This window comes from Pinus tabuliformis, chromosome X (genome assembly GCF_031772625.1).
Source record: "Pinus tabuliformis cultivar Carrire ecotype Pingquan chromosome X, CPIR1, whole genome shotgun sequence".
NCBI lineage: Eukaryota > Viridiplantae > Streptophyta > Pinopsida > Pinales > Pinaceae > Pinus > Pinus tabuliformis.
In genome coordinates this window covers 275,390,646-275,405,808 of record NC_142308.1, presented here as the reverse complement: position 1 = coordinate 275,405,808, position 15,163 = coordinate 275,390,646, and the positions used below count along the sequence as shown (strand labels likewise).

General features: G+C 36.2%; 2 protein-coding genes across 2 annotated transcripts; one reads left to right on the top strand and one right to left on the bottom strand.

Moving 5' to 3' along the window:
* Positions 1–1,657: 1,657 nt before the first annotated feature.
* LOC149139462 (uncharacterized) lies at positions 1,658–4,769 on the bottom strand. Its single transcript, XM_089448992.1, has 6 exons — positions 4,512–4,769; positions 4,267–4,413; positions 2,989–3,081; positions 2,765–2,890; positions 1,986–2,084; positions 1,658–1,885 (listed from the first exon to the last, which is right to left on the bottom strand). Exons 1-6 carry the CDS (start codon positions 4,615–4,617, stop codon positions 1,812–1,814), a joined length of 645 nt encoding a protein of 214 aa, XP_089305118.1. The 5' UTR covers positions 4,618–4,769; the 3' UTR covers positions 1,658–1,811.
* A 5,192-nt stretch (positions 4,770–9,961) lies between these two features.
* Positions 9,962–14,841, top strand: LOC149139461 (uncharacterized). Its single transcript, XM_089450724.1, has 3 exons — positions 9,962–10,093; positions 13,899–14,576; positions 14,683–14,841. Exons 1-3 carry the CDS (start codon positions 9,962–9,964, stop codon positions 14,839–14,841), a joined length of 969 nt encoding a protein of 322 aa, XP_089306850.1.
* Positions 14,842–15,163: the final 322 nt, after the last annotated feature.

Sequence of the window (15,163 nt, the reverse complement as noted above, 5' to 3'; positions counted from 1 at the left end):
ACAAAACAAACAAACATATATATATTTATATATGGTCTAAATTTCTTTAAATACTTCATATAATTTCAAATTTCTTTCTTTTTGGTTATTTTAAACATATACATACATATATGTGGTCTAAATATTTTATATATTTTTTTCATTTTAATTTTGTTTGGAAAAAAATCAGTGCCTCTTGGAGGGAGTGGTTTGTCTTCTTCTGCTACAAATCTCTAATTTGCAATCACTTGATAATTTTTACTATTTTGTATATATTATAGTTTTTATTCATTGTGTATATGTAACCAATTATATAAATATATGAACAGATTATATTAATATATGAGCTGTTACTTTTATTTTTATTTTCTGGAAAATAGTACTTCAAAAATTTACTCACCTAAAAATTCACAAAACTCTGAACTAATACAACAATATTTATAAACACAAAATTATTACCATCAAAATATTATAATTGTGGTAGAACACAAATTTAACTATTTTAAAAATAATAAAAATTATTATATAGCTTTTAATAATAAAAAAAACAGTCAAAAACGGTCAGATCTCGCACATTGAAAATTCATTTTAACCATTTTAAAAATAATAAAATTTATTATATAGCTTTTAATAATAAAAAAGTCAAAAACAGTAAGATGATCGCGCACATTGAAAATTGAAAGCCATCAATTCTGACTAACTAGACCGCAGTGATCGCTCATTGAAAATTCAAAAATGTCTGCCTTCGTGATCGATCGGAAATTGAAAATTCAGAGCTACACTTGTCATATCTCATTAATGAGGCTACATGACGTCACGTTGGGACAAAACGTTAAATTAACTTCATTTCTGTTCGTCAAGTTGAGACACCTTGATTTTTCCACTTTCAAAATATTTTCAGAATTTATAATGAATAACCGAATTTATAATGAATGACTATTGACTCTTGAGTTCTTCTTTGAAATGTGTTTCTAGAAACGTTTGAAAATAGAACTCAGAGATATATGTAGGAAGAGTTTTTCTTTGAAAGATATCTCTAGAAACGTGTGACAATAGAACTCAGAGATATATATTTAGGAAGGGTTTTTCTTTGAAATATATCTCTAGAAACGTTTGAAAATAGAACTCACATATATAGATAGATAGATATAGAAAAGGTTTTTTTTGAAATATATCTCTAGAAACTTTTGAAAATATATCTCAGATATATTTAGAAAGATATGTGAAGCTAAAACTATCATGATAAATAAGTGGCGTGTTTTGATTTGGAAATTAAGTGAAAATATCAGGCTCTAGTTAGAAAGCAGTAGTCTAACCATTATTTTTTTTGTTTTGAAAGTTATGGAAATTCTGATTATATTTTGAAAAAAATCTGGCAGAGATTTTTGTAAATCTGATTAAAAACTGTTAAATTTCATAATTTTAGGTGCTCTATAAATTTTTGATATTGCTGAATCCATTTTCACTATCAAAACATAATCCAAACACTGTACATATAAAATTTTTGAATTTTTTTACCGTGACCATCCAAACAATTCTTGAACCTCTACACACTACTCCATTAAAAAATAAAAAATTTACGAACTTCGATGAAAATCTCACAATGTTAATTTTAACTTAGAATTTCAAACTTTCGTGAAAAATACCAAAATTCATTTAATAAATAAAGTTGCGTAGATTTGAAGTAAAGAATATTGATTCCGTCCATTTATTGAAAAAAAAAACATCAGACTTTCCCATACTCGAGATCAACTACATACATGTATCTTATTCAAACCAAAAGAATCACTTCAATCTCGACAAAACCACGAGCCTGCTTTCTTTCATTCGATTCATATCATGAACAGTGCCGCGAGCATTGGCCAGACCATCCAGACCCGTTTGTCCTTCACAAATTTTAAACCGCCTGCGATAGAACAAATTCGACCAAGATTATTTCAAAATATGCAAACAAATTGATTTCATTCCTGCCAAATTTAAATCCTGTTGCCATAAATTTAAAATACCTTGGGCATCGCTTGTACTGGAATCAGTTGTGGTTTGGACGTCTGATACGTTTGAGCTTACTGTGACGCCAAGGCGGGAGCACTCTCCCTGAATCGAACCTGTAATTCACATTTTTTATGAGTGTGTTTTATTCGTTAATTATTTTTAGTTGTATGGTATGAAGTTCTATAAATTATAATGGTACGGTTGATTCCAAAAAAATCTATAAATAAATTTTGATGTGATTATGGCTAAAAACATTATTATTATAATTTTTAGTTTAAACTTAAATTAATAAAACACATTTTTATTTAGTGAGCATTATATAAAGTAAATTTATATTTATTTATCAACAAGTTTCGACCTCACAACAAAAAAATCAAAATATTAATATTAATATTACAAATTAAACTAATAATATCATGCATGATTAGATTAAAACATTTTATAATTATGAAATTATGAAAATATTAAAACATACAATTATATATTCAAATTATTATTAATAAAAATTAAGATAATAATATTAATATTGATTATAGCTTGTATAGTTATATAATTGTAAAAGTAATGAAAATTGCAATTATAAATAGATAGAGTTATATCCATTTTTATGTCAAATAGTTTAAAGTTAGTTAATAATTGAGCAATGAGAGTTCTTTGTTTTGACTAACCAAAACTTTATTTTAGATTTTAAAAAACAACCAAATCCATTAATTCTCAATCCTTTATATAAAAAATTGAATTTATTTACGAATTAACCGATCAAATATAAAATAATTCGAAGAGGCCTACTTACATTCCTTAACACAGTATCCCATAGTCCAATTCATGAGATTTCCGTATCCATAATTGCACTCGCAAATATAGGTATAGTTGCCTTTACCAATACACTTCCCACCGCCACATACGTCATAGAAGCAAGCTATGTCCAACGTTCAGAATTCATATTAATCACAACAGTTCTGAAACATATAATTTTAATCATTCAACTTAAAGAATATGCAATACATATACACTTACGTGTGAGAATATCATTGAAATAACCATGGCTATGACAGGAAGGGCTTGGTGCTTCAGCGATAACGCTGTTGTTGCATCTGTAGTTTAAAGTACCTGCACAAAACCATAAGTATTCCATACTTAAATGTGTATATAAAACTGTATCAAATCTAATGCCAAAGGTAAACTACTATCAAATTTAAAACCAAATGTCAAATTAATAGTTTTATGATTTTGTTTTTTGTTTTTGTTTTTTCATAAATTGGGTAAGGTTTTTCTTTGTAACTTTGAACAATTACATAGCGTAAGGAGCTAAATTTAAACCACTTAAAATTATAATTTTAGCCTTAATCAATTAGAAATATATAACAATTGAATTGTATCTAAATGTTTTAAAACATATGCTGTAGTCCAATTCTTCAAAGTTTTGGCTTTTTACTAAATATATTTTTTGATCAATTTTATTAGAAATTAAATAAAAACTTATTAGAATCACAAGTATAAGTTGTGTAGTTTGCATAAACCTAGAATTTCAAAAGTTTTCAGAGTGGTAAATAGATTTATGTATTCAAAAACAAATTTTAAATAATCAAAAATCACAATTTCACCCAAAATTATATTATTGAAAAAAAAAAAAAAAAAAAATAAACATCTAACAAAATCTTAACAAATATTTTATTAAAAATTTAAATACCTTATTAAAATTATTATTTTTTATGCTAATTATTTTCCAATTCCAACCATCAATAAACAAATGATAATTATTTTTCCAATTCCAAACATTAATAAAAACAAACAATTTATCATAAATTTTTAATTACCCTATTAAAATCAACAGTTTTACAATAATTTTTTCTCCAATTCCAAACCTTATCACAAGCATATAAAACCCATAAAACTGTATATAAAATTGAAACCATGAACTAACATGGCAGTAAATTGACAATTAATGGATAAATCATATTTTGTATTTCTAAAAAGGAGTTGTTTTTAATGTGGTGTTTGAATCTGGCGGACAATTTTGAAGTGAAATCTTGATTTGTGTTCGTTAAACTGGTTTTTTGACTGTATATATAGATTCAGCACCCTGAAAAACCCCTACCATACTTGGATTGTGTAGGAGTTACTCATCAAATTTGTAATTTCAATAAATTCCTACCAAATTTTAGAGAAATTAAACTGAAAAAATCCAAAAAAAATCCAAAATATCACACTAAAAACAACTAGCTTCTAAAAATCCTAACAACTCCTCGATAAAACTGCTACAAACACAAATTCAATAAATGATCCAAAGCTCACAATTGGGTATAACGCAGGCAACAAAAGGGATAGCGATAGGTAATTTGGGTTGCCTCCATCCTGCATTACAATCACATTTGACAAAGGGATATTCTGTAGTTGTGACACAGGTTCCGTTCCCACAATCGATGCCCTTGCACAGAGTATCTGCAGAATAAAATTGAATTCTAATTATATGTTTATCAAGAAAATTCTCAATCATGGAGAAATGAAATAAGAGGGGATGGGCATTAATGTTGTTATACCTGCCAAAGGCGGTAGCAAGCTGTTTGCAGAAGATGGAGATGTATGTAGTGTGGCGGTAGCCAAAAGCACTGCCATCCAAACGCTGGCCTTCATCCAACTCTCCATTCTTCACTGCAAAAGTAATTCAAAACCGTTAAATTCACTTTTGCCACCCTCTACGGATTCAAGCCTGCGTTCGGATGTTTGCTTCGCTGTAAAATGGATATTGGCAGGCTATGTAAAATGGATATTGGCAGGCTAAATATATCAACGTCTCCCCCTCTCTCTCCACCTGCATTTGCCAGGCAGGTAAATGTTTCTAGAGTATTGTTTGTCACGAGCTAACGAAGTCAAGGGAAAGTGTATGCTTATCTTGAAATGCGCGTTTGCGTGCAGAATTTGGAAGTAGGACTTGTCATAAATTTCCTACAGAAGCTTCGCTCCGTTACCTGCTTCGCAATCTATTCAAACTCTCGCTGTCTTGTGGTAAATGCAGAGAACGTGATTCGGAAGTCTATATCATATTAATATAGGGTTGACTAGCACTATTATTGATATATCTAGTTGTTTTTGAGATTTTTTTGGAAGTTTTTTAGGTAGGTTTTTTGGGTTTAATTTCTCTAAAAGCTTGCAAGGATTTATTGAAATCACAATATATTGGTTGAAAAACCAGTTTGAATAACACAAATGATCAAGATTTCACCACAAATTTTTCCCCAAGATTCCTTACTTGAAAGTCCAAAAAATCTCACTAAAGACAACTCCTTGATATATTATTAGGCTCTACCAATACTATTATTGATATATTATTCATTTATTTTTTAATTATGATGAATTGTAATATCTAATAGTATGTAAGTTAGATATATTTAGATATATTAGGAATTTATGATTTAGTAAAATATGAGATTTAGTATAGGAGGAAACAAGCAAAATAAGTGCAAGTCCCATCACCATCTACGGCTTATGGAGTTTTGGTGTTTGGAATGAATTTGCAGCAGTCCCACCTGTGTTCAAAGCTTTGGAGGCGTCACCCATACGCCTATTGTCACGCCCCTACACTGGCGGTATTCTTCCAACGGCACTATAGGAGGTGCGGCACCACCGACCATTTTTTTTTCACCAATACTTGCGATCGTGAACTATGCCTAATTTCTATACTTAGTTTATTTTTCTCTTTTATCAAGTAATTTCATTCATTATAAAACAACAGTTAAACATTCATCAGCATTAACATAAACGCACAACAGTATAACTGGGAGGGGCAACTCCCTATGATGAGTCTACCCGTAATAATATTATATATGTAAGTAACAATCTTGAGGAAACCCCAAATTTACACTTAGAATAATTTTACATTCACCGGCACAACTCATTCAGCCAGCTCATCAACACGCCCACACGGTTGTCCGAACGACTCTACCCAACTCTTTGTTTGCCTCCGCACGTTCACCCGAACGCGTTTCATTCAATTCGTCCAACTCATCAAACTCGTCCACCGGCGGGCACTCTCCACCGAACGCCCAATTCACCAAGTCTCCACTGGCAAGTCGTTCACTGTGCACCCGTTCAAGACTTCACCCGGTCCGTCGTTCACCAACTTGTGTCATTCGGGCGGATGCCCTGTCGCGCCCTCAAACGACTTCTTGAACAACCGTTCAAATGGATGCCCTATCGTGCCCTCGAACAACCTTGCCCGAACGCCCTCAAACAATCCCGCACGAACGACCTCGCATGACGCCCTCACACGATTTCCTGAACGACACCCTCGCACGATGCCTTTGCATGATTTCTTGAACTATGCCCTCCAACTACTTTCCTACACGACGCCCTCGAATGATTTTCTGAACGAATGACCTCCTACACGAAAGACTTCGAATGACCTATTTCAGCTCGGGTGCTTCAGCCCTGCACTTGTCCGCCTGCACCTTTGCCCATATTTCATACCAGCTCCCACTTCACCTTCCACATTATGACTATGTGTTTGATCACTTGGTTGATGCCTTAGCTCCATGCCAAATCACCGTAAATATATGGCTCGCCCAACTTCATGAACCAACGCATCCTCTTGTTGGCCGACCTACACCCTTCATCGTTTTAACTTTCTAAACGGGTCGGCTCGTCGACCCAACCATCATGTGTGTTCATGGTTTCGTTCGCCCGCCCGTCGGCTCGGTGGGACCACCCACGGTGTATATAACCAAACGCTCCACACAACTTGGTCGCATTTCAACGCTTCTCCCACCTTGCTGCAGCTCGCCAACTCATCGTCTTTGCACGCGTTTTTGCCTGCAGCTTGTGGACCTTACATTCTCCCCCACTTGAAATCATTGTCATCCTCGACAATCTCTCATCCCAGCAACCATCTATCGCCAAGATATCCATACCAAGGCATATAAACCACCGGTATGTCATACATCAGAAAGTCTCCTCAATCCATGATCATCAACCACCTCTTGTTGCAATCTCCATATACTGCTCCATTGTGGAAGGCTGGCCCCTCCAACTCAAGCTACATGCTTACTGCAACACATCGTGTCGACCTCATCATGTATCGTCATCATGTGAACTGCTGTCATGATACTCCAACATAATGCCAACACATCTCTGTACACTGCTATAGCCCCATGATTCAAACTAGTCGGGTGATCAGTGCAACTGTCACGCTCAAACCATGAGAATGCACATCCTCATGCCATCATTAGTCATTTCTCAGACTCCTGTCACAACATCAACTCGATCAAGAATCTGTCTCCATCTCCATCAAAATGTAAGTCATTCCCAATTCCATGAAGTAGTCCTCATCTCATCTGCAACATGCTACCCATGATGTTTGGTACCATTGTGCTGCATGAATTCAGCCGCATCTAACCAACATCATCATCCATATGTGTAAAATCCATCTCCTCAATATGAAGAGATCCTATCATCAAATCCGACTCTCAATGTGTTACATCCAGATTCATGAAGCAACCTCTATCATATCTGCAATGTGCCATCCCTCAAGTCTGCCACAGAAACAAGTGTATACTTGTCTCATCTATCCATGTGTAAAAAGTGGTCAAGTCTCGGCTCAACCCATGCCCAAGTGTTGCCACCAAGGCATCATCATCATTGCAACTCCATCACTCCAAAGTGTCTCATATCGATCCTCCTCACCAAGTCACTCTTTCAAACACACCCATACATGTACTCAAAAGTATGCACCCCAACTTGCATCAAAGTCCCTGGCCTCAGCTCCTCAATGCATCAAATCCTATAAGTCCACCATAATATGAAGTGCCTAAAAGTCACAACCTCATGTCATCATGAGCTCCATGAGTCATCCCCAACCAACACTTTAGCAAGCATACAAGTCTCGGCCCAAAGGTCTCTGCAAGATGCCTCAGCTCTCCATGTAGTAGGAATGCTCCATAGTCTGTGCACAAGTCCAACCAAGTCCATGGCCTTGTTGTACAAGAGTGCACAACCTCTCCATCGGCTCATAAGTAATAAGTCTCCATGTCACACCAGCAAATCCATCCGCATAACATCCCTGCCTTGGCACTCCTCATTGGATGCCCATAAGTGACACTTCTACAAGTGCTCCTGCATAATGTCCCTGCATAAGACTGCAATACTCCATGTTTCCAACCTGATGTCCATGACTCAAGTTGCCCATGTTGTCCACCTAGGTAGACCCATCACAACAATTGGTCCTTCTCATCCAAGTCTGCAAATCGGTCTACTGAACTCGGTCACCCAACCATATCATCATCTAATCATATGAGTCTCTTCCATCATAGCTCCCCCACTAAAGGTTCCACCAAGACTTCCTCTTGGTCTCAGCCATGAGAAGTCCACCCAAGTATCACCATACTCTAGTGTGTGCCCTTCTCTAATCTGTCCATGAGTCATGTCGGGCACTTAGCCAATTTCCATGTGGCTAAAGCATGACCCATTCCTCCACAATGATCATCATGTTCCTCCCTTGTCATGAGCCTTCGTACCTTATGTCATAAGGTCACAAAAAACCCCAACAAGCCCTGCAATAGTCAATGACCCTTGCTTCTCCATACACGGTCTCTTCGTAGACATCCATGGTAAGATCCTCCCTTGCATCGACAAATTGATTTTGTTCTTCCTTGCATCAGTTCATCTTCCAAAAGTCTCACTAAAACACAAGTATAAGTAGTACTTATTTCATCATAAGGCTCCTCCATGTGAGTATCCTCATCCACCAATGTCTACAAACTACACGATCCTGGTCCAACTTGAATAGTTTCAAGTTCATCCTCCATCGTTGTTATATCTACAACATCCTCAATCATCATGGCTTCCTCTTCCTTATCATCACATTCTGCAGCTTTCTCCTTATCCTGAATGAAAGCTATGAACTGCTTTTTCCCAAGAGTTAGCCATTCCAGCTTTTTTCGAATCAAGTCCTGCCTTATCTTCAATTCCTTGAGTTCTGCATCAAACAAGTCCACTTTCCCTGCAAGTCGATAGGCTTCATCCCTATTCATGTCAGAGATCCCTTCCTTGACCAAAGCACGAAGAGCATCCCTCATTTCGAACAAGTCCTTGCTCCATTCTGCAATTCTTTGTTCCAAAACACTTGATTCTTCAAGTAGACTTCCTTCAAATTGACTTGGCCCCGATGTGTGCCCTTGCCATTCTTCGAAGGTTGTAAAACCCATTTTTTGCAAGATAGACATCCTCCTTGATTCTCTGAATCACCTGTCACGAATGTCAAGTATTCAGCTTCCCATCATTCATCATCTCTGATACCACCTGTCATGCCTCTACACTAGTGATATTCTTCCAACCGCACTATAGGAGGTACGACACCGTCGACCACTTTCTTTTCACTAATACTTGTGATCGTGGACTACACCTACTTTCTATACTTAGTTTATTTTTCCCTTTTACCAAGTACTTTCATTCATTATAAAACAGCAGTTAAAAATTCATCAACATTAACATAAATGCACAACAATATAATTGGGAGGGGCAACTCCCTATGATGAGTCTGCTTGTAATAATAATATATATGTAAGTTACAATCTTGAGGAAACCCCAAATTTACACTTAGAATATTTTTCCATTCACCAACACAACTCGTTCAACCAGCTCGTCGGCACACCCACATGATTGTCTGAATGACTCTTCCCAACTCTTCGTTTACCTCCACACGTTCACGCGAATGCGTTTCGTTCAACTCGTCCACTGGCGGGCGCTCTCCACCGAACACCCAACTTGCCAAGTCTCCACCGGCGAGTCGTTCACCGTGCACCCATTCAAGACTTCACCTGGTCCGCTGTTCACCAACTCTTGTCATTCGGGCGGATGCCCTGCTGCGCACTCGAACGACTTCCCGAACGGACACCCTGTCATGCCCTCGAACGACCTCGAACGACCCTGCCCAAACGCCCTCAAACGATCCTTCACGAATGCCCTCACATGATTTCTTGAACGATGCCCTCGCATGATGCCTTCGTACGATTTCCTGAATGACACCCTCGAACGAATTTCCTACACGAAGCCCTCAAACGACTTTCTGAACAAACGCCCTCGAACAACCTCCTGCACGAACGCCTTCGAACGACCTGTTTCAGCTCGGGTGCTTCGGCCTACACTTGTCCGCCTACACCTTTGCCCGAATTTCAAACTAGCTCGCACTTCACCTTCCACATTATGACTATGTGTTTGATCACTTGGTTGATGCCCTAGCTCCACGCCAAATCACCCTACATATATGGCTCGCCCAACTTCATGAACCAACGCGTCCTCTTATTGGCCGACCTCCACACTTCATCGTTTTAACTTTCTGAATGGGTCGTCCCGTCCACCGACTGACCCAACCATCGTGTGTGTTCACCGTTTGGTTCACCTGCTCATTGGCCCGTTGGGACCACCCACGGTGTATATAACCAAACGCTCCACACAACTTGGTCGCATTTCAACACTTCTTCCACCGTGTTGCAGCTCGCCAACTCGTCGCCTCTGCATGTGTTTTTGCCTGCAGCTCGTGGGCCTTACACCTATAGTGTAGGAGGAAACAAGCAAAATAAATGCAAGTCCCATCACCATCTCCAGCCTCTGGAGTTTTGTTGTTTGGAATCGATTTGCAACAGCCCACTCGTGTTCTTTGAGCTTTATCACTAGGGACCAGAAATATGGTTCTCTTATATAATTTGAAATTTAATAAAAGAAATAACATTTCATTGTGCCAACCACTCAATCATCTTCATAAATATATTATTAATATATATTTTATATAAATGACATATACATGAGTTGATAATACAAATATAATTTTAAAAAATCTTAATAAATATTCTATTTTGAAGTTCGATAAGCCACATTAATTTTAATGCATCATCACCACCATCAATTATATATATATTCATAAAATTAAACTATTAATTTAAATTTTATAGAAAAACATTGAAAATGAAATTATTGATTGATTTTTACTATATTTATTTAGGAAGAGAAATTGAAAGAGAAATAATGACTATCATTCCTAACAAATGATTCTTTTATTTAATATAAAAACCAGACCCCTGATTGATTATGTATGTGTGGCGCCTTAAAAACATTTCCATAGGCAACTTCATTTCCTTTACAACTTTTTTAATAGTTTTGTTTAGAGCAAAAATTGTCATATTTATAATATTCATTTTTGTTTATTTAATTTATTTTTATTTTTTTTATAATTATAATTTTTTTTAAAAATAATTTTTTAATATATATATATATATATATTATATATATATATATATATATATATATTTCGATATTTAATGTTTAGTGAGATTTAATATGATGTATCAACTTTTAAAAATGTAAAATATTATTTATTTTAATTTTTTTTTTTTTATACTTCAAAAATATTAAAATAAATTTTCCAAAATTATTATAGTGTTTTTAAATTAAATAGTGAAAAAGTTCGGTAGAGTGATAAATATTTTGTAATTTAGATTTAATGTGAGTGAATGTTGGACAATATAATGGAAAGTGTTTTTCTTCTTAGTATCACAAAGGTTATAGGTTTTTTTATCCCATGATGTTTTGAACATTTACCATTGCCCAATTTCATTATAAAGTTCATGAGAATTTTTTATTTTATTTTAACAATGTTTATTTATTTTTAGACAAAATATGTAGATACTTTTGATTTTTCATATTTTGGAGAATGTGTGTGTGTGTTTTGAGATTTGGTTTAGTCAATTTATTTTAATATTTTAATTTATCTTTTCTCTTCCATATTATAATTTATCTTTAAATTTAATATAATAATATTTCTAATATTGTTTTTTTTTCCTTTTTATGACTAGAATCCTGTGACCACTATAACCACTAATTACACTATTAATTTGAAAACCTCCCAATATTATCTTTACCCTCTCAAATAATCTCTTCATTTATCTCCGCATCAAAATTAAACATCATCCTACCATCTTTAAAAAACTAATTTTTTTATAATTATATTAAAACTATATTCAATTTTAATTTTATGTAAAATTAAATATTGCTTAATAACAAGTTACCTGTTACTACAAAGTTATCAAAATAAATAAATCTCAAACATATATTTTTCCTCTTTTCATATGAGTCAATACCAAATTTAAGAAAAAAGGACCATATATATGTCAACAAATATTTATAATAATTAAAAAATACTTTTTAATCTCTTCTGGTTCATATAATTCTATCGAATAAAATAAAGTCAATAAAAAATTTCCCTTTTATACAAGTTAATATCAAACAAAAGGTGTTGCTGAGCAACAAGTCCCTGTCGTGACAGTGAGAGATTGTAGAGATGGGCGCTTAGAACATTGCTATTTGGAAAAGGAGGCCATAGTGCATGTACTACCCATACTTATACCTGCCCTGCCCATTGAATGACGATGATTCTGTTGTTTACTCAGTAGATCGAGATCGAAGTGTTGACCTTCAACCAGTTTACAGATTCTCTGGCTTCAGATCCACCGACAAAGAAGCGCAGGGAAGGGTAGGGCAGAGCCAATTCATGTTGATGATTTTGTTGACTCAGCCGATTAAGCTGTTAATAAGGCAATCGATCCAGTGGATTCTGCCTGCAGTTGCATAGGCATATGAAGTTCCAGTAACGGAGCCTCTAGATCCAAAGCTAGTATCGAAGGCATAGCCCATTGCAGTTCGAAAGCCAGTTATTTATCCAATTGAAGCACGTGTTGACTTTGAACCCACTTATGTCAATTCTGGTGATTATGTTGAGTAAGTAACAGTGAATGATCTGGTTGATCCATAACAATCAAGCCAGATAGCTCAGCCAGGACCAGTAACGGATTACGTAGAGGCAAAAGTGGGGGAGACTAGCATTTGCTTCACCTGTTTATGTTGTCGATGAAGCAAAAGTAGATCATTCTTCACCCAGGCCAGACTCTCTTGCCTCATAAACTATTTCTCTACTCCACTTGGATTCATGAGGCGTTTTGGAGAGACCGTCGTTTTGGTTTCATGAGGCATTTTGGAGAGACTAAAAGGCACCTTCTACTTATTTAGGGATAAAGAGTATAATGCATAAGGTACCCTAGCATGGGTATATGTCCAGCATAGTTTAGTTATTGTAAGTAACACAAATAAAGTGATCACTATCATGCATTACTACTATCACCAACACATCCATATACATAAGGATTCAAATTATCGGTCGGATAGGAGTTACACCTCGAAATCCACTTGACCCAAGAAAGTTCACCTTCGTTATGACTTGCCTTCTTAGTCTCCTATAACTTATCCATTTACCCGATGAGGTAATTGTAACGAGGGCCTTATATAGTCTCTATCGATAGATCCCCAGTATTCTCCTGTTGTCCATCCAGGCTAGGTGGCTAACCAACTGTTGTTAACAAACCTTATAACTAGTTTGAATACTGAGTAAGCTCTACATCATTTATATGGAAATATAATTGCCTATACTAAATTGTTCTTTCATAAAATAATGAGCAAAAAAATCAAGTTTGTGCGAATGCCCACAGCTTTTTGGGCATTAAAGTTTCAAGACCAAAGTTTAAGCAAAAAAATCAAGTTTATGCAAATGCCGACAGCTGTCCCGAGCCAAGTAAACGTGGTGAAAGACTAAATGAAACTTGTCTTCATGCCTCAAACGAAGAAAACCACTTGGTGATAGCAACATGAGATTTGTCTTTTTTTCTATGTGGTGACAACCTCACTCGAACTCCTTCCTCCACTTTCGTCGCCACCGAGCCGCCGCTCACTCCTTGTCCCAGGTAGCAAAACATGGCACAGTCATTTCTGCACTAGGCAAATACTTCAACTTTTCCTACTGGTGCACTAATTCTTCTTTCTTGAGCAAGCACAAATGCTACAGTTATAGTACTAGTACTAGTAACAGTGTGGCGGTTTTAGCGATGTAGAATACTACAGAGGTTGTCAATGCCGACGAGGTTGGTATTCGCAGGCAATCGCTTCAAGCTATTCCTGATTCTATAGGAACCGACTTGAAGCGCATAGTGTTTGGGATTGTCGCCTCTGCTAGTTTATGGGACAAGAGAAAAGAGTACATAAAGTTGTGGTGGAGGTCGAAGGAGATGAGTGGGTTTATTTGGTTAGAGAAGCCTGTGACAACTGGCAAGGGTGACAATTCTTCCCTGCCCCCATGGAGAATATCAGCTAATGCCTCCCATTTTAAGTACACCAACAAGCAAGGACACAAATCTGCCATTAGAATTTCCCACATTATGTCTGAGACTTTCAGAATGGGTCTTCCTGATGTACATTGGTTTGTCATGGGGGATGATGATACTGTCTTTATTGCTGATAATCTGGTGAGGGTTATATCCAAGTATGATCACACGAAACCTTACTACATTGGAAGTTTATCAAAGTCTCATTTGCAGAATATTTTCTTTTCTTATAGTATGGCTTATGGGGGAGGCGGATTTTCCATTAACTATCCTCTGGAAAAGGAATTGGAGACTATGCAAGATAAGTGTATTCAGAGGTATCCTGGTTTGTATGGAAGAGATGATAGAATAAAGGCCTGCATGTCTGAGTTGGGCATGCCGATTACAAAGGAGCCTGACTTTCATCAGGTAAGATCTAGGGATTTTAGTAATGGATCGACTACACCAACTATCCTAGAGTATTCACTCATCATCCTATTCAGTGGGCACGACATTCACTTCTCTGGTCATGCAGCAAAGGATGGATGGGGGGAGATCCGGAAATGAATCTCTGCCTCCTGTCGTGGTGTGTCCTTCAAGGTCATATAAAACAAATTCTGTATTGGCTTGCTCTGCTCCTAGTAGTGAAGCTGGAACTCAATCAATGGATGATGCTTCAGCTGAATTGGGATAGGGAACAACATAGAATTAAAACTACTGATGATGCTTTCGTTGAATTGGGACGGAGAACAACATAGAATTAGAACTACTGCTATCGTGACTCGATCCTTGGTGGATGAGGGACCGAAATATCAAGGGCGCGTAAGTTATGAGAAGAGATGAAAAGCTATGTGTCATGCGGAAAGAGTCAATTTTGCAGACAAAACCGACCTCCCTAGAAAACAAGGCTTTTTTAGTGACAAACAAAACAATCAAGCACTATCTTTCCCTAAATATGCATTTACAATAAAAGCAACCAGGTGTTTAAGGCTTACCTCTATTCCAACGCTTGTTTA